This window comes from Diabrotica undecimpunctata, chromosome 6, assembly GCF_040954645.1.
Source record: "Diabrotica undecimpunctata isolate CICGRU chromosome 6, icDiaUnde3, whole genome shotgun sequence".
In the NCBI taxonomy this organism is placed as follows: domain Eukaryota; kingdom Metazoa; phylum Arthropoda; class Insecta; order Coleoptera; family Chrysomelidae; genus Diabrotica; species Diabrotica undecimpunctata.
In genome coordinates this window covers 135,874,435-135,895,774 of record NC_092808.1, presented here as the reverse complement: position 1 = coordinate 135,895,774, position 21,340 = coordinate 135,874,435, and the positions used below count along the sequence as shown (strand labels likewise).

Here is a 21,340-nt window from a genome sequence, read left to right as displayed (position 1 = left end):
ACGAAGATTTTTCCTGATATTAATCATCCAAATGAAATAGATCGATCTATTTACTACCAACAAGACGGGGCTCCACCGCATTTTGCACGTATAGTTAGAAATTATTTAAAATACGTTTTTCCCAGTAGGTGGATTAAAAGACGTGGAACGATCGAATGGCCGGCTAGAGCCCCTGATTTGATTCCTCTCGATTACTTCTTATGGGGTTATTTAAAATCTAAAGCATATTTTAATAGACCAAACAGTATTGCTGATTTCAAAGTTAGGATAACGGAAGAAATTAACAAAATAACCCCCGAGGTCGTACAAAATGTTGTACGAGAACTCCAAAATCGTCTCGGTTATTGTCAAGAAGTGAATGGTGGTCATTTTGAACATTTAATTTAATTGTAAAGTACATCGAAAAATATCTAAATGTTATGTGACATTATTATCTTCATTCAACCTAAAGTTTTGTGATAGAGACACGTATCAAAATTTTACATCTTAAAAATCAATTTTCTCAATTATAATTGCACCAAACTTAAAAAACTTTATATTTCTGAACAGAATAATAAAATTCCTTTCTAACAAGGTACCTTACGACCCCCTTTGTTATGTATAATTTTCGAGGGGATGCTTATAATTCAAAGGGGGTGCTGGAGGGGTATAATATTTTCATACTGTAAATTGTCAATTTCAGAATAAAAATCAACCTATCATGGTCTATGTCAATCAACTAAAAAAAAATTTATTCCATACAAATGGACCGCATGGTATATAATTGTCATATCGGCCGGGCTGCCAGTGTTCACTACATTGTGAATGACAAAATGGTAGTTGATTCGAGCCTCTTCGTCCATAAAATTTTCAAACGTTTTAGTATAATTCGATATTAGGAGTGCAGTTTAGAGCTTGATATCAGACATATCAAACATATCTGAGGTGAAAAAATAATATTTTGATTATTATATAAAACTATATAGTTATACATACCAAGATCATTCAAAATTTAGATCTGATTACGAAAATAAAAGAAAACTACGAATTTTACCTATATAATTTGTCTGTCGTGCCACAAATACATTTTTTATATAATTGTGATGTACAGCAATTTAAGGAAGTAAAAACTACCTGCCAGTAAAACCGCGCCATATTGACGCAATACTAGCGGCCGCGCTGTTTACTAAACCACCTGCCATGCTACTCGCCTGCTGGGTGCTGATCATTTGTGGAGATTGGCTGATCGCTGGACCAGCAGATATTTCTGGACACTGCACGTGAGGCACCTATAATCAACAACAAAATATCAATAATATGAAGGAATTATTGATTATAAATCTTTTTAAATTCGACTTTTCTCGATTTAGTCGATTTCTTATATTAACCTCTGTGGTATTACTGTAAAAAATATACAATAATGTAAAAAAAATATTGATAGACATACACATTTTTAGAAAAATACAAAAATATATATACAGGGATTCCAATTTTCAGAGCCATCCAGTAAAATTTAACGTTTTGTTTTAAAAAGAATAAATAAATCAGCTATAAAATACATTCACGCCTTTTTTTAGGCTTTACACAGACTAAACGCAGAAAGAATAACAGAACAAATGAAAACTCTTAAAATTTGGCCATATGTTAATACATCTAGGAAGAATAGATCTATACTGAAATTAAAATTCAGATTTCAACGTTACAGAGATAGTCCTCTGGTCTTTTTGGTTTTATACCTACTTTTCAAAATTGTTTGCAATTCGTGGAAATAAAATAATTATTTACATATTCCTTTTTTGATCTTAATATCCTTTTCATGACACCAAGGTTTCTCTACCTGAACTTACAATCCACACATTAAAAAATAATTTATAATTAAGAAAATATATTTATAAATTTAAAATTATTCTTTAAATTCAGGTAGATAAAATGTTGGGAGTCCTTAAAAGGATGTTCAGTTGATGTCAGACGTATGTGTCGTGTCAATGTCAAATTGATCGTAAGTCTAATAAAATTCAAAAACGGTAATTTGTTAACTAGCGAATGCAAAAAAATAGTGTTAAATGTTTTTAAATATTTGTCAAACAGTAACAGTGATAAAAGTATATCAATAATATAACGGGAAGTTTCTGCTATGACTGGAGTCTCTGAACGAACAATATTCCGATATAGAGGTGAAAGTAAAAATGGGTCACTTATATATACGATGACGTAATTTTCTCTAGAATAAGACAAGTAGAGCACGGTTTTTATAGACAACATTCCTACAACCCTTGACGTAGTACTAGAAAAAGCTTAACGAAACGGAGCATCTTCTGAATTTTTCTAAGAGTTTTCTGAGAAGACTATTACACGACATGGGTTTTGTATATGGCAGGCAGGGTAGAAATTCAATATTAATAGAAAAACAAGAAATAGTCGCTTGGTGGCGCCACTTTCTCAGGGAAATAAAGAAACTCGGGAATTAAGGAGCCAATATCATTTATATGGACGAATCGTGGGTTAATACTTGAACTACCAATGGACAAGTATGGCAAGATACAACAATAAAAAACAGACGACAGGCTTTCATAAATAGACTTACCACAGGTGTAAAAACTGATGAGTTTTCTGAAGACCAGAAAACGACCAAGATTTGTTTAAGTCCATACAGGAAACAAAGATAGATTTGTTGAAGGTTCTGACATGACTTTTAGTACCTTTTGGTGAAGTGAGCAAAATTGAGATAACACACGATAGAACCATGTAGAAAAATATAATTAGAAAAAGAAGATAGTAAACATCATTTCATTTACCATTTCATTGGGAAGTGAATCTACAAAAATGTATGATACTCTTGGCAACATAATTTAATACAATATAGGATTTCAATTAACACCAATACAGGATTTCGTAAAGTTATTAAATTTGGGAATTTTGAAGAACATTTTGCTATTATTCAATTTATTTTACTTACAGCCTCCCATTCGACTGGGAAAGAATCCCCTTCCTCCGAATCAGAGTCTTCGCTAGTTTTGAGATCATTTACCAAATCTTGTTCCAAAGCAAGGGCCTGTTGAACGTCATATTCGACAGGACCAACCCTAAAACAATAAAAATTATTTAACACTACGCATTTTTTTATTCCAATCCGACTTAAGATAATACGATATAGTTCACTGAACCCAGTCCTAACTGTCTAGTAAATTTAGTAATTACATTTTTTGCTACGTTGCTCAAATTTTGACTTCGACTTGAAGTTACTATGCAGCCACATACAAGAGCTCATAGTCAATATTGTCACTAAGCGTAAAAAATTATTCACAAGCAGTTTAAAAATAAATAAAACTTCATCAATTAAAATAATAAAATGAAGGTGTAAATGTTTATTATTGAAATTTTTTAGACGTTTGTAGATTAGTATTTACAAAAAGTAAGTTTTTAATCCAAGAAACCTGCAACAGTAAGTTCATTCTAGTTATTATTATTAATTATAATATTCACAAACTGAGTGAACCTACTATACTACGAACACCCAATAAATTGTCTAGACATAGTTGTCAGGCAATTGTCACTCACTCAATTTGACAGCTACAACTTCAGCAACAATAACATACACTACAAAAACTTTTAAATAAAACTGTATTGTGTTCAGAATAAATGTACACTTTCTAAATATAGGACAGTCATTACCTCAGCAGTGAGCAGTCGTTTCACTAAAGTTAAAAGCAATATACACCTCTAATATTCCAATACCACCGAATAACTGAATTAAAGAAATCCCAAGTCCGAGTAAAATACATAATAAGAGTTACACAGACACACAACTACTCTAGCGGCCCTGCGATCATACACAATAAAAATACAAGTTGATGACAATTAATGGGAAAGGTATTTCCCATATAGTATCAAGTAAATAAATTAAATTTTTGGGTTGTTTGTTCCGATTTTGTAACGGCTTCTGATTTAGATCAGTAAAAGAGCGTTACCGAGACACGATACTTTATCTCCCAGCGTACTGCTCATCCATCGGCCGACTAGATTCACTGTGGAATTTGGTAAATTCCACATATCCTCTATACAGCCGGTCCTCATAAATAATCTAATCTATGAGAATACTTTATGATTAAACTTAGAGTAAATTGAAAAACTTCTAATGTAAAATGGTATATACTTAAAATTTAATAAAAAATGAAATTTTCCAAACATATCACAATGTAATCAGAACGTTTTTGGTCTTATCAGACCATCATCAGTGAAAACATACTTATCAATTGCAACTAGCCATTTAAAAAGGTGTAGTAAACCTTGATTGCATTTTAAATGTCTTAAAAATTAAAATTGAAACGATATCTCACTGAGATACGCAGATTTCGAATCAGCAATTCAAAATTAACTCCACACAAAATTATTTATTTGATGAAAAATGAGTAAGTTTTAAATAACAAATAAGTATTAAATAACAATATACTGGGGGCCGTTACAACGACATTCAACAATGAATGACGTCTTCTTTGTTCCAAATTCCATATCTAAAAGTTTGAGCGGAGCACATTTCTTCTCAAAACAGGGTATCCATACTGCGTTTCGCAGTCACTTTGCAGTACAGACTCTTATGAAGAATAGTGTTGCAAGACATATATTTTAAACAATTGATATTGGATTAGTGGATAGTGAACTTTTCTACGGATAGCGCTTCTAGTTCCTTTGTCGTAGGTTTTATCTCGCGATGTAGAGAGGTCTTCGTTCGTTCGTTCCTTTACTGGTTGCAATCCAATAGCCGAAGACCTTTCTTTTTCATACAGCATAAATTGTTCTTTCGGAAATGCCTGTTTCTTCAAATATCTGTTTGGTTACCATTTAAAGTGACCTTGATTTATTTGATAATTCACCAGATTCTTCAATATCTGTTTTTCCCTAACGTGTAATGCCTTTCCCTGAGAATGTTCTTCATGGCAAAATAACAAATATTACACAATGACAATTGTTGAATAACAATTTAAAAACATACACTAATAAATACGGACTAACAATTTTCCAAACATGATCTCTTTTAATTGTAATTTTTGTTGTCCTCACTAACTAATATTCTCTCCGATAAACATTAGGCTGTATAAAGGTAGTTACACTAATAGTCGTAATAATTAAAGAGCAATTGAGGTGAAAACAATGCATGCACTTCTTCTTCATGTGCCATCTTCTCTAAGAAGATTGGCAACCATCATGGCAATTGGCACTTTCGATACCGCTGCTCTAAAGAGGTCAGCAGAAGTGCAGTTAAACCAAGCTCTCAAATTGTTTAACCAGGAGATGCGTCTTCTTCCGCGACTCCTTCTACCCTATATTCTTCCTTGCATTATTAATTGCAATAAGCTCTAACGCTCGCCCCTCATGACATGTCCCATATATTGCAGTTTTCTGACTTTAATTGTATTTAAAACCTCTTTATCTTTCCCATTCTTCTCAACACCTTGAGATTCGTGACTCTATCCACTCAACTTATTCTTAATATCCTTCTATAGGCCCATAACTCGAAGGCTTCTAATCTGTCCGAAACATCTTCCTTTAATGTCCAAGCCTCCAACCCATAAAATAATACGGAGAACACGTAGCATCTCAGAAGTCTTATCTTTAAAGAAATTGAAATGTCCCTGCTTCAGAGTACTTTTTTCAGTTTGTTGAAAGAATTTCTTGCTTGTCCTACTCTTGCCTTGATCTCTTCTGTGTACTCATTATTTTCGATAATTATTGTACCCAGATATTTATATTTTTCAACTTTTTTAATTTGTTCTCCATGTATTGTTATGTTTTCTTGGCGCTGTTGGGCTTTTGTAATTACCATAAATTGTGTCTTTTTTGTGTTTAGGGACAGTCCGTTTTCTTCACTGACTTCTACCACTCTGTCAACCATTTGTTGTACATCCTCAAGACATTCCGCTAATAAAATAGTGTCGTCGGCAAACCGTATATTATTGATTGGTCGGCCATTTACTTTTATTCCCATAGTTACTTCTTCTAGTGCTTTCTGGATTACTTCCTCTGAATACAAATTGAACAAAGTAGGAGACAGGACACAGCCCTGCCTGACGCCCCTCTCAATCTGTATTTCATTTGAAAAGACGTTGTTCTCTTTTACCACAGCTATCTGATTATAATAGATAGCGCTACGATCCTGATGTCTCTCATATCTAAGTTTTTCTTTTTAAGTAATTCGATAAGATGGTTATGTCTGACCTTATCGAAGGCTTTGTTGTAATCCAAGAAACACATATATACTGGCTGATTAACATCCATGCACCTTTGCACAAGTACATTCACAGCGAACAGGGCTTCCCTCGTTCCCAGTGCATTTCTAAATCCAAATTGTGTGTCACTTAAATCGTACTAAATCAGAGTAATTTCCGTGAATAAGTAAAGAAAATTAGAAAATGGATATTTAGTTAAATATTAATCACAGGCTAATTATAATATTCAAATTTTATATTGTCAATATCGTATAAATAGCTTTCATAGTATCTATGAATTAGTTAAAAATAATAAAACCCAAACACAGATTTTCAAATCTAGGTGTTTGGGACTTCTGAGATATTCTATTTAGGTGAACTTCAAGTGTTTCTGCCTACTTAAAACCAGCAACACTGAGCTCTAAGGTTCCATAAGATTTACATAACCCTATGCTGCTCCTATTGAAAAGTGACTGCGAAACGTGCTTTAGATTATTATTTAGAATGAGACAATTTATTGAAAACTTCTGAATACCATGTTACACTTTGAATATCAAGTTACAGCGTGAATACTTAAACTCTTAAATCAACAACAAATGAATCCTTTAGTATAGACATGAGAAAAGGTCTCACCTAAATCATACACTAAATAGTCAAAATGTTAGAAGATGAAAAAAGAATATATGTTACATTAGTCAAGTACACAGTACGTTAAGTTTTGGATTAGATATTGCAAACTACATAAAGCGCTAAAATCGGCAACATTGCCTCGTACAAGGTAATTGTAATTCTCCGATCCCCTTCGACACCTTAGCCTTAGACTCCTATAGAGCGTTCCACTTTAAGAAAATAACATTAGGCTTATGGAGATCAGTGTTGCCAAAACTCTCAGGCATGCGGTTTACTAGATTGTCGATATATTTTTCGAATTTCCATTTTCAATTAACATTTAACTGTAAAGTCAGAACAACTGAAGAACCACAAAGCCTTCATATTATTATGTAGTCTCAGAGAACGACATAAAATCGCTGACATACGCACACCGTATTATTTTAAGTTGCAATTAGTAATTAGATATATGCATTCCAAGCGGTCCGTTTATTTGCTTTTAAATCTTTAATAGCCGGCAAAGTCCATGATTTAACTAAGCAATATTTTCTACTGATTTCTATGATTCATGGTATATTATATTCTTACCGAAAAACAAATAATATAAAATAAGATAAAATATATATATATATATATATATATATATATATATATATATATATATATATATATATATATATATATATATTACTATAATTAAAATAAGATAAAATAAAATTATCTTTTGTAAATACTATTTATTTAATTGAAATCATTTTCCCTACTTTTCATCTCTTGTTTCGAATGGGCACTTTTGGTCAATTACGTTAAAAAACATTAATTTAATAATTCATGTCTGTGAAAATGAAAATACAAATTATACAACCCTGAATCGTGCTTTTGTTCATCGTGGCATCGCTGCGCTTCTATCGTCCATAAGAAATACATGGCCCTATCTCCGCGATGTTATTTTCTTAACGTGAAACGCTCTATAGACAGAAACCAAGAAAACGAAAACCATTTAGTAACACATAACAACGCAAGGGATATGCATCTTCGTCGATTTTTGTTTTGCTTACGTATACCCGGTTCATTTCTTATAACACAAACTCGATAAAAATACACTGACCATTCACTATGATAGATCCCAATCTATCATAAAACCTCCTGCGGACAGATGTAAGAGTTTCTGCAGTAACAGAATTGGAGACTTCTCTTATTCAGTTTTTTAATTCATCCAAATTTTGGACTCTAGCCTCAGGAGGATCGTAGATGATGCTTTTTAAATGTCCCCACAAAAAGAAGTCCATGGGTGTAAGATCGCGCAGGCCACTTAATATCGCCAGTTCCAATGATAACTCGATTCGGGAAAATATTGTTTAACTACTCTCTAATTATTCGAGCGTTGTGAACTGAACAGCCGTCTTGATGGAACCAAAAATTCTCCAGATTTACATCAGGAAGATTGAGAATAGCGGGAAGAACATGATTCTGTAACAAATCGAGGTATACTCTACTATTCGAGTTGCCCTCAATAAAAATTGGACCTATTATGTGGTCTCCTAAAATGCCAGTCCAGACATTAACTTTTTGAGGACGTTGGGTTCGGTAAACAACACTTATGTGCTGATTTTCCCGCGTCCAATACCTCGTAATGGAAGGATTGTGTCTCCCTACTAACGAAACAGAAGATTCATGAGTAAATAAAATGTTTTTAATAAAATTTGGTTCATCATTAGCCTTCGTTATTAGAGTTTCACAAAACTCTATACTTCGAAAGTAGTCGTCTGGATAAAGCTACTGCGTTTTCGAATATTTAAAATTCTTGTAACCATGCTTTTTCCATACTTTCGTTACAGTAACATTGCTAACATCTAACTCTCTAGCAACGCTTCTACTTGAACATGTTGAATCTACCTCGATTGTTGCACAAATTTGTGTATCCTGGTATTCTCTACTTTTTCTGGTGACACTTCTTGATCGTGACACTTTCTGCAATTTTTGTGGCAATAACAACTCTCAAAATTTTTAACAATATTATGAGGCAAAGAATTGGTTTCCCCTCAAAAAACACAGAAAATAAATCTATACACTGTTGTCCAAAATTACCACCATGAAACCATTTTATTATTTGAACCTTTTCTGCAGGCGTATAAACAGTCATGTTTACAAAAATAATTTAAAAATCTACGCTCTTATTGCTTTAAGCTATAATGACAAATTATTGGCGACGAGACAACGGAGATTCGTGGAAAGTCGACGGCGCGCAGTGTTGCCATTTATAGTGTGTATATCTAATTTAAAACTTAACGTACTGTATGTTTTAAGACACTAATTTATTTTGAGTTCTTTCGCAAATCTATCAGTATACAACTTACCTTCCTAAATCCGTATTTGGATCCTCAATTAATTGTAAAATATTGTGAATAGTTTTGGCAGAATTCAGGCTACTTAAATCTACATGCTGAAGCAAACATAAATATAGAATATTGGCATTCAATCTAGCGGTTCTTCTTGCGAATTGCTCGTCTTTCATGTAACTACTACAAAAATCACTAAAAACAAAAATAGAACCTTATTAAAACAATGAACACAAAAATGTTTGTTTGACAAAATAGGCTACCCAAAAATTTAGGGGAACACTTCTTTATATGACTATATGGTGAAATAGTGAAAAAACTCTACAAATTAAAGATCCAAACTTTTAACACTATTTTTTCACCGCTAATAAATGTATCAACCAACCTCATTAATTTTATGTGTGGTTTCAAGTTTTCAAGACAAGACACAAAAACAAGAATCTATAAAGCAGCAATTAGACCTATATTAACATACACGGCGGAGACAAGACCTGACACATCTAAAACGAGACGATTATTAGAAGAGATGAAAATACTCCGACGAATATTAGGAAAAAAAGTCTGTTGGATAGGGAGAGAAGCGAAAACATAAGAAGAGCATGCAATATAGAAGACATAAATGGATGGGTAACAAAACAGGAGTGGAACGAACACATTAGTAGAGTGGTAGAGGATAGGATAGTACGAATAGCACGAGATAAGTCACCAAGTGGACGAAGAAGTATTGTCAGACCAAGAAAAAGATGGTGCGATAATTTAAACAATTTAGGAGGCTAATATTGGAGAAGAAATAGGCTTTAAAGCCTACATACAAGAAGGAAGAAGAAGAAGTTTCAAGTTTGAATTAGATTCAACATCGTGTATCCTTTACCAGCACAAATAACTTGAGGTGCATCAATATTCCGTATATAATTTCTGGACGATGTATTTCCCCCTTTTATTAATTAATGCTTTTGCAGCTGTTGTAGAGTTTGGATACATGTACTATACGCTTTAGAAAACCAATCCCAGAGTTCAAAAAATCCCAAAAGTGTTCCCATATCGCATAGTACTTAAAAATTATTCAGCTCGGAACTATGATTTTTTTATACAACAATGAAGAATCGATAGGTACTACCTACTTAGATCAGGGCGGATCTGTTTTGAGGTTGATGTGGATGTGAGAGATGGCATTCGGATTTTTACTGAAATGGTTAGGTGATAACTTCAGTAATAATAATTGACTCATCTTCCCTATCAAATAGGTCGGGAACATTAATAAAAAATTAAAATATTTAAAAATTACTACAAACATCGATTTTTTTTTCTACTTTTCTTGCTTATAACTTTAAAACAATTTATTTTGGAACAAGTCGTAATGAAATAAAATAGCAACCATTACATTTTCTATAAAATACCGTTGGTTAAAAATGTTTTAATTTATTACCGTTGCAGCAAAACAGCAATAAATACAAAAAAATGGGGGCAAACAAACCTTTTCTTATTCAATGTAGTTCAACCACTTAGATTACACTTAGGACCTTCATAATTCGTCTAAAAAATCTTTATTATAACATAGTAAAACATTTTTTTAATTGAATTTTTTTTAAATCTTGCACAACAGAAACTAGACCATACAGAAGTTTGCCAATTTTTTTTGCATATAAAAAGGTACTTAACCTGTCTAACTATTTACCTCTTTACGATTCTCATGAGACCATTAAAATTTATCACTTTTTCATTAACCGGTCACTATGGAATTTCCATTGTTAAAGCCCAATCTTCAAAATCTATGGCATCAAATTTCGGTTTTGATATTTAACAACAAATGCCAAAACCAAAAAAATTGTTTATAATTTTAAAACATTCCTGAGATCGTCAAAAAAATACGATTTCAATTCCATTAAGTAAGTTAGATAGGTTAAGTATATTTTTATATATAAACCTATAAATGCAAATTTTGCTGAATTTCAAATCAAAATCCTATTCTTTTTCTATCATACATTGATCTGTTATTTATTTTCCCTTTGAGAATTTTTTCAGTTTTTCTAAGCTTTATTTATAATCAAAATTTGCGCAATGTAAATAGTTAAACGAATTGTAAATATTTTACATAAATATTATTATAAAGAGTAATATTTTTCTCTGTACGAAAATTAAATAAGTAATATTTTTAAGCGTAAATAGTGTGTACCCATATTAAAAATAACCTGTCGTTATTATATTTTTAAGTAAATCATTTTTTTTATTTTTTAGTTTTCAGCAAAACGTAATTTTCTAGTTATTATATCTGTAGATTTGATCTACAATACAGATCTATAACTATGGTTTACGTAATGGGACATTTTTTAACTGTTGATCTATCAGACGTGTATTTCCTTGTGCGTTAAAGTAAATGCCTTTATTGAAGATGTGAAAAATTTGTAGCCACTTCCTTTGCACTTTATCAGATCTGTCCATTTGTGTTTGATTGATTATAAACATACCATATTATAAAACCCTCATGATATGTATATATTCAATCAGTGCTTTCCTTTTAAAAAGTTAGATTCTAGGCAACGTAAAAAAGGCCTTAATAAAAGAGATGATCCAGAGATAATAGAATGTAAGACTCGTTTAGACATCTTGTTTACAATGAGCAGAGTTAACCATAAATTCTATGATTCCTATAGACAGGTAAAAAAAGAATATAATAAGAAACTAATAACAAAACGATCAAAACTATATGAAAACAGGATGTCTGAAGCTGCCAACAAAAATAAATGCATGTGGCAAATTGTTAGTGAAATTAATGGTCAATTAAAAAGTGTAAATTCAATAAAAGTAGAGGATAGTCCTCAAGAGATTGCTGATAAATACATGATCCACTTAAATACTACTTTAAATAACACTTTATCTCAATTACAATACACTGAATATAAAGACAACATTGCAAGTAACATAAATTCAGTGTTTGTCGCACCTGTGACAGAAACTGAAATTATGGATATAACTAAAAATTTAAAAAACAAAATGAGTTGTGGAATTGATGAAATACCCACTAAAATCCTTAAACTTTGTATAAAGGAGATAGTGAATCCTCTCACTACAATCATAAATAATTCACTAAAATCTGGTGTATTTCCTGAATGCCTGAAAACTGCCATAGTAACACCTGTTTACAAAAAGGGTGATCCTAAATTAATTAATAACTATAGACCAATTAGCCTTCTATGTTCCTTTTCAAAAATCTTAGAAATGACTATGTATAGGCGGATAACAGAATTTTTAACAAAATGTCATATTATTAGTGCAAATCAGCATGGTTATCAACAGGGAAAATCAACTCAGACTGCGATTTTTCAATTTGTCTGGGATATTTTGAAATGTACTGAGATTGGTCATATGGCTTTGGGTCTCTTTTTGGACCTATCAAAGGCATATGACTGTTTAGTGCATGACCTATTATTTGATAAATTGGAGAAATATGGTATACGTGGACCAGCATTGAACTGGTTTAAGTCCTACTTGGCAAATAGGAGACATTTAGTAAAAATACATAAAAACACTGAAATAGGCATCTCATCTGAAAGCACTATCAATATTGGAGTACTACAAGGAAGTGTGATTGGTCCTTTACTGTTTGTGATCTATATCAATGATCTTCATGGTCTAGTGGCTAATACTACTTCCAGCATAACAAATTATGCAGATGATACAAACATTTTAGTCAGTGGTAAAGACATGTCTGTTCTAAGCGTTAATGCTAGTTTAGAGTTCCAGAAAGCTAAAGACTGGTTTTCTATGAATAGGTTGGTTTTAAATCAAAATAAAACAGATCTTCTTTTGTTTAAGACAAATTATGCACATTCAGATATGCCAAACAGTATTATTGTAAATAATGACACTTTAAATATTAGCAGCAGTACCAAATTTTTAGGATTATATATTGACAGTTTTTTATGTTGGGATAAACATGTTGACCAGTTATGTATGTCTTTGAGTAAAGTGATTTACAGCTTTAGAGTTCTAAAAAAATACATGAATAGTAACTCATTAAAAACAGTGTATCATGCTAATTTTGGCCACAGTAGGGACATAAATAATGTATTTCTGGTTCAGAAAAAAATAATCAGAGTTATGTTTGACTTAAAAAGTAGGGAATCATGTAGAGGGCATTTTAGGAGTAATAATATTTTAACAGTTTACGCTGTATTTATTCAAGAATGCTTACTGTTTCTATATAAGAATAAAATACTCTTTAGGAACTCTGAGCCCAATAGTATAGTAAATACCAGGTTATATAATTATAAAATTCCAATACACAGGTTAAGTATAACAGAAAAAAACGCTCTTTATTGCTGCATCAAATTGTTTAATAAACTGCCTGAACCTATTAAAAGGGAGGAAAGATTAAGTTTGTATAAACATCAAATATTTAAATTACTGGTAGCTCTTGAGCCATATTCTGTGGAGGACTATTTGTATATGTAACGGTTAGGAATAAGTAAATAATATTTTCGTTTGTGACACTGTTTTTTTTTAATAATTTTATGTTCACGGAATGTATATTATTTTCTAAAAATAGAGATATTGTTATTGTTATTGATTTTTTTTAATAAATACATAACTTACCTATATTGCATCCTACATGGAAGCCTGGTATTCAGATAATAAGATAAAACGCTTAGTAACTGTGCAGTATAAGTTAGTGCAGCACTAATACTAAAAGCTGGATTCGGCTCAACAGAACTGACGCTATTCGAACCAGGTACACCATCTTGATTTTGAGCAACTGAAACAAGAAATCAATAAGCAAGAATTGCAAAGAATATATCCAAATGTATGCAACGAAACTAACCCCAAATGTTATACGCAGAATAGTTGCCTGATCCTGGTAATGTGGGTCCCACGATACAATACCGCATTTCACCTAAATAATCTGAATATTCCCATCTGTCACTAATAAATGTCGTTTGAGATGCTTCAGCGAGGGCATTCACCATGTCGTCTGTAGAGAGCTCTATTTCTCTAAAACATAATAAATATACATAAAACATATAAATAAGAAATTAAAGATATAGGAAACCTTAACAGAGAGAAGGATTTCAGAACATTCTATATGAAAGTTAACATCTACAGAAAAAATTCAAAGCAACTACAAACCAATGCAGAAGTCTGAATGGCGACCTATCAACAAGGAAAGATGTATTAAATCGATGGGTAAAGTATTTTAACTAGGTACTCAATACACAGGACAAAGAAAACCTGGAAGACAAAAGGGATGAGATAAGCCGAACAGACGAGAGGAAGATGTTTTTTAAAAGAAAAAAAGCTTCTTCATTAACTTTTAATATTAACAATTCAATGGTTCCAAGATGATCTTTTTATACTTTACTTTCATCAATTGACAGCTACATATTTTTGTAAGCTTTTTCTTTGATATTTTCTCTATATTTGTAAGCTTATTGATGTACTTTTAGATTGACCTGATGATATGTATGGATTCATATATGAGAAGTTTTCATTGAAGGTGTAGCATTTGTATTTTCTTTCGCATGTATTGAAAATCACCCTGTATGTATTAAAACACCGAAATATTATTTCAATCCTTTTTACGTCACCGAGATTTATAAAACACATATTTTAAGGTTTGTTTATATAAGACAGATCGGTATTTCTTTGACGTTGATGCCGCTTTAGGATATTTTGTTGCTGCTTCCATCGTCTATTTGTTGTCTATGGTCATTCCAGACCATTTTGCAGCTTGTGAGAAGCATTTGTTTGTTTTGCAGTGTATTTGAGTCCAGTTCCAACCCCAGAACTTTTAACGGAGATATAATAATCTGTGATATCAAGTACTCTTTTTTTTTGTTAAAAATTTTTAAAAGTAAAGATAGACATTTTTTATCAATAATTGCTTCCATGAAAAGTTAAAAAAATTGTAATAAATAAAATTATAAATATTAGGGATTGGCTATCTGTCATATTAATTATTCTTATAAAGTTTTAAAATTTAATCTTGACATAATGACAGTTAGCATTATTTTCTTCTGACATTTGGTAAATACCTAACCATAAATTTTGAATTTGTTTTATTTTGTTTTTAAAAAGGTTGACCTTAATGTAAACTGCATTGAAAGATCTAGATAATTCCAAATTATTAATAATTTAAGTTCTTATAGTGTCATCAACATCTAGAGTTGTAAACCGATGGCACCATCGTAAGTCGTTTTTTTTTGTATTTTATTATTATTTGTATTTGTAACTGTTTATGGTGAGATAACAATAAATATGTAATGTTTTTCCCTAAAATAAGAGTAGTATTATTTCCTTTAAAAATATTCTAACCTTTCTGATGTATTTTTTAGGAAAGAAAAGCCTAACTTTCCATCCAGCAGGAAGATTCTTGGAAGCGGCGTCCAATTTAAATAGCTTAGGAACCTTCTTGTGTTGTGTTGTCCAGGAAATCCATATAAGTACCTTTTTCATTCACTTTTTGTAGTTGCCCCTTTCCAGTCGCTTTTATTCACTTACTCCGCCCAGCTCTACAATCAAACCAAGAGTAGCCGTTCGCAAACGTTCCTGTTTGTTTTAGCTTACCCTATCTCGAGCAAAGTGATTTCTGTCCCCAATTCTCAACCCCCTATAAGTGATCCCAATGTGGTAGGCAATATAACTGCTACAAATGATGAAGTAGCAAGATCCTTTATTTTCTTTTCTCTGTTGTGACCAATAATCCTCTCACAAGTATACTTGACCAAGACCAATTACTCATTTGTCATATGAGATCATACTTTGAAAATATTTTCAAATATACAGCACCACTCATATTGACAGAGTGGTACAAACTTATCTTTTTTTAATAGAACATCCTGTAAATTTTTACATTTTTGTACTCTTCTCGATGTTTCTGCAATATAATGTTGTGTAATGTTATGTGAGGTAGGTTTTTTTTTATCAATCTCGTAGCAACACCCTGTAGAATTATAGAGATTTGTCATGTTCACACGATTTTGAATATAGTCTCCTCCTGTCCAAAAGAATGTTCCGCATACCATAGACAGATAGAGTGAGAAACGAGGAAGTCTTAAGAAAGACAAATACTGAGAGAGAACTACTCAAGTTGATCAAGGTACGAAAAATTGGATGCCTCTGCCATATTCTGAGAGGAAAAAAATATGCAATCCCTCAAGTAATCATCCAGGGAAAGATTGAAGGCAAGAGAGGAGTAGGTCACAAACAAATGTCGTGGCTATGGAACATAAAGAACTGGACAGGCATAAATAACACTAGCGATCTTTTGTATGCCGCAAAAGACAAATGTCTGGCCTTAAGATAATTCGCCAACGCACTATAGATGCACGAAACTATATGAAGAAGAAGCGAAATATTTAATATAATATATACAGGGTTGGTCAAAACTCAGAATGAGTATTTTCTCAGTTGTTTTAAATGGAACACCCTGTATTTTATTAGTGTAATGAAATATTATTGTATGGTACTTTATTGTTTAAACATTCCCTATATCTAATCATTTTTAAAAAATGTTCTAATATTAATTTTGATTAATTAAAATCACGATTATCTAGAATTAAATGATTATCCAACCCTAGAGAAGATATAAATACAATGTGAAGTATATGCTTGAATATTTAGTGCTAACAGACAGAATTATAAGTAATGTAAATCAACAGTTTAAATTATACTTACGCATTTGGTTTAACAACAGTAATAGGAAAGATGTATTTAAAAAGTTGATGAATTCTCAGTCTAACCAGTTTTTTCAACTCTTCTTGTTTTTCCCTATTACTTTCCGAAACTCTTTCAACCTTTTCATTCTTGTGGGACACAATTGTTTCCATCTCTTGGCATTTCGTGTCGTATCTCGGTAAAGCTTTAGTTCGCTTCTCATTTTTATCTCTTAAAGCCGATAATGTGGTGTTGTTGGCAGATTTCTTGAATCGTTTTTCTTCTAAGGCTGATCGTAATGTCCTTGTTCTATCTTTTGCTTGACGAATTTTCGAATTCTGAAATAAAAAAAAATTATTTAATGTATTCTTATAATAGTCCAGTCGTCAAGGATTTGATTTCTAAAAACGAGACGAACAAGCTGAATTTTGCTGAGAATGTCAATTTGGGACCCCAAAAAAGATGAAAATGGAAAACATCGATTTACCTAGAATCTGGACGCTGTAGAAAAAAATGTTTTAGATAAAAAAATGTAGCCGAGATAATTTTTAACAAAAACGTTTATTAGCACTTTTTGTGTAGAATGAACTGTTCTCTCAGAAACGACGCTTAAAGCGACCGGCACTTTTTAATCTGTTACGCGTGCGAAATAAAATGTTCAGTATTTAAATAAAATTTTATCCACTCGACTGTAAAAATTCAATAACTTTTGATTAGAATATCCTATCAACAAAAATCAAAATGCGTTTTTATTCAGTAAATTTGTGTAAAAATCATCAGCATTTTTACGTAATTTTTACAAACGTTATAAACAATTAACCATTTTGCGTTATTTTTCAGTTTTTTGGAGAAACAATTTAATTTAAAAAATTTTAGAACACGCCACGTTGAAGGTTTTTCTATGTCTTAACAGATAAATTTGTTGTTACATATGATAATACAGAATATAATACAAGGAAAGAGAAGTATTGGGAGAAGGCATATTTTTTAGTTAAATCATTCAGGATCATTCAGAACTGCAATACAAAAAGGAAAAAATAGCTGTGATGATTACTAATCTCCTAATAGGAGACAGTACTTAAAGAAAAAAAAAAGGTGATAATTGATGAAAGAAAAAAATCTAGTTCAAATTTTATTTAAAAATGAATGTAATATTGTTAATGTTAACTACATGGAGACCACTACGGTGCTGGCATACTCTAATCTCAAACGAAAAATTGAACATGTTGACACATTGTTCACGTGATTAATGCCACTTTTGATGTGATATTATGGTTCAACTCTATTAGATTTGCTGATTTGTCATGTATACATTACTTATCAGGTATCCCAGAGAAAGTAGTAAACAGGACTGAAATCAGGACTCCTGATATTCCAGTTAATAGATCTCTAAGAGAGGTCACTTTCTTAAGGAATAATATGTTTATTGGAGCAATTGATATGAGAGTGCTAATCAACACTGTGTAGACGCAATCTATCATCTTTATTCAGCAACAAAATCCATCAGTATTATGATAAGAGGACACAGAATCCAATCGGGAGAAGGGGTAGTCAAATACCTCAGAATCCACCTCGACAGAAGATTAAATTTTACAAGGAACACAAAAGAAGTAAAAAAAAAGCATGTATATTTTCAGGACTAGCCCACTAACGGAGGTAAAGAATATTCAATTATACCAGGCTTAAGATAGGTCTGTGATGTTGTAAACAATCAAGGTTTAGAGTTCAGCAGCAGAATCTAACTGGAGGAACTTAGAAAGAACAGAAACGACATGCTACAAACTAATCAAAGGATCAATATGACAAGAACGAATTTCAAATGCAACCATCCAACAAAGGTACACACCACTGAGGGAAGTGGCTGAGAATGAGACAAGATACTTCTTCCACCAAGCCATAAGCAGACTCCTTAAGACCAGAGACATCCTCAATAGAAATCAAATTCAAAGGATGTATAGAGAAAACACAGACTGACTGACATTGATATAAACTATTAAAATTGCAAAAAAAATGTTGTAATGATAAAATTTAATTTATGATTTAAAGTTACCAAGATTAGATTTAAAAAATGAAATCATATAGTTTTACATTAAAAAAAAAGCTTTTAATTTGTTAATATTGATCTTTAAATCTGGAACAAAAAAATTAAAAATGTTTATACAATTTGAAAAGTGAAATTAAACAGTTTGAAAAATGCCTATGCACATTTATACTAAATAAATATATTAAAGTATAAATATTTTTATTATAAAAAAAATTAATATAGAAAAAAATACAACTTCATTGTACTTTTAAAAAATTCCCCAGACTCAACTAATCAACTAATTTTAATTTTTCAAAATGTGTTTGAGAGCTTGTTTATATTTCTATAAGTAGAAAATCAGATATTTATACAACAAATAATTTTTCACATGGAAAAGTTAAAAAACAGGTTAATTTTCTAGACACAGATTAAAATTACTAAAGTATTATGCAAAAACAGAACACTAATGTTTTGAAGTTAACTTCAAACAAGTGCCACACTGGTATCAATGAATATAGACACATATATGCTCTATATTTGTTGCTGGCATGAATGAGCTGCTGACATTTCTAGTAAAGAATCAATCGCAAAATACTTTGGTCAAAATTAGAAACACATTAAACCTTCGTAAATTGTTTTTGAGTCAGATAAATACTAATATATATTATGTTTCTACATTCATGCATCCATTCAATGGCACAACAGCCCATGAATGTTTTTAGGAGGTTTTTGGCATCATCTACTTCATTCTCCCATTGTTGCAGCCATGTATTGGCTGGTGTTAGTAATCCATAGTTGCTTAATATATCTAATTTGCCAGTTGTTATAGGTGTAATTTTGATAAAAAGTCTCCAACGAACAAGATGATTCTAACTAGGAATAAAATAAACTTTGGTTATTTCATTTTACTATATTTTTTGAATTATTACTTTAATATTTTGTATTATTTATTCTGTACAGCTGCTTTGCTACTATTATTTTTCATTGTTTGTTATACAGTGGATCTCCAGTAATCTGACCCAAAACAAAACAAAATAAAGAATTACTTTTAAAAAACATCAGAGTTAACCAGAAACAAATACTTATAGCCATAGGGCGAAAGAAATATATGGGATATGTTAAAGAATATTTGCATACTATAGGCATAAAATGGTGAAGAAAACTAGCAAGGGTAGGACAAAATGGTAGATTAGAAAGTGAAGCTAAAAGTTGATGTGAAAACTATAATGCCAACAAAATAAGGATCATCATTAAATAATATGACATCATTATTTTGGTGATGTAAGTACTTGCTTTAATTTTAGTACAGCATGAGTATGTTTACCAAGCATTATTATTATTTGTGCAATATATATTTATATTGTTAAAGTACAAAATTACAATAACTTACCAATATATCAGACTTTTGTTTATTCTCAAGAAGCTTAAGACAGTTCCTTTCTAAAATTCCTTTGTTATCCTCAAGTTCCAGCAAAGCTTTCTGTTTATCTAGATACCTAAAAAATAAAATTAATTATAGTAAACAAAAATAACACAATAAAAATAAATTCATACCCATCTGTTATCTTGTGTTTAGAGCTATAAAATAATCCGCTATGGAGGCATTCCTTGCAATAAAAAACTTTCCTAAACTTTCGGCACAAAGGACAACGTTGTCTGTTAGGACTTAATCGACTGCCACTGTCTGTAGATGTAGATAAATGGAAATCTCTTGGCGCTATGCTATCTTCTGAACTACTGGTGGTAGCCATAATAGATTTTTGAATTTCATTCAATATTATGATGAATCATCCTTTATGTACCTAGAATATACTTAAACAATCGATCAAACTACTTCTGACTATGTTTAAATTAACTAGTAAATTTAAAATGTAAATAAACCTGCAGTATGTTGATTTTCATCATCATTAACTTTTATTGGTATTGTATGATTAGTAGCGGTAAATTTGAAAGTAAAAGTGAAACCATTATAAATATATACAACTACAGACACAATTATTTATATCGTTTAATTTGCTTACCTACAATTACTACGCTTTTCGTAATTTTGAAAATATTACGAAATCCCCTTTAATATTATTTTTCACTATTCACTAATAACAAAAACTTTGTTTTATTAATTTTTTTTATTATTAGAGTCGTCTTCTTTTAGAATATGAAAATTCGTCCCACGTTTGACAATAGTTACTAACCACAATATAAATTCTTATCATTTATTTAAAAAATGTCTATCAATCAATTAACTTTCTTCCTGATGAATATTTTAGTAACTTTATCAGAAATCAAATATTTACTAACTATTATTTCAACTACAATTATTAAGATTTTCTGTAAATATTAATTTCACTAATGGCAGTTGTTTTTTGATGTCGATCATCTTATCTATGTCAATGAAGTTAGAATCAAACAATTAGACATAGGCGGCAATTTGGGGGAAATAAATATAGTGAATTAGTGAGTTACCCTAAGCAATTTGGCACATTGGCGCTGTATATAATCCAAAGGCGCTGAATATTTAGCTAACCATTCTATTATAA

The 21,340-nt window shown here is 31.3% G+C and overlaps 1 protein-coding gene across 4 annotated transcripts; it reads right to left on the bottom strand.

The window, feature by feature from the left end:
- Positions 1–1,023: 1,023 nt before the first annotated feature.
- Positions 1,024–21,037, bottom strand: Atg14 (autophagy related protein 14). 4 transcript variants are annotated; one of them, XM_072535484.1, is made up of 9 exons: positions 20,825–21,037; positions 20,358–20,615; positions 20,194–20,299; positions 16,802–17,118; positions 13,950–14,119; positions 13,724–13,883; positions 9,149–9,325; positions 2,936–3,062; positions 1,024–1,268 (listed from the first exon to the last, which is right to left on the bottom strand). In XM_072535484.1, the coding sequence occupies exons 2-9, from the start codon at positions 20,552–20,554 to the stop codon at positions 1,110–1,112; spliced, it is 1,413 nt and encodes a 470-aa protein (XP_072391585.1). In that variant the 5' UTR covers positions 20,555–20,615; positions 20,825–21,037; the 3' UTR covers positions 1,024–1,109. The 4 variants fall into 4 exon arrangements, with proteins under 4 accessions (XP_072391585.1, XP_072391587.1, XP_072391589.1 ...); XM_072535486.1 differs by having other exon boundaries at positions 20,358–20,605; XM_072535488.1 differs by lacking the exon at positions 20,825–21,037 and adding an exon at positions 20,685–20,769 and having other exon boundaries at positions 20,358–20,605.
- Positions 21,038–21,340: the final 303 nt, after the last annotated feature.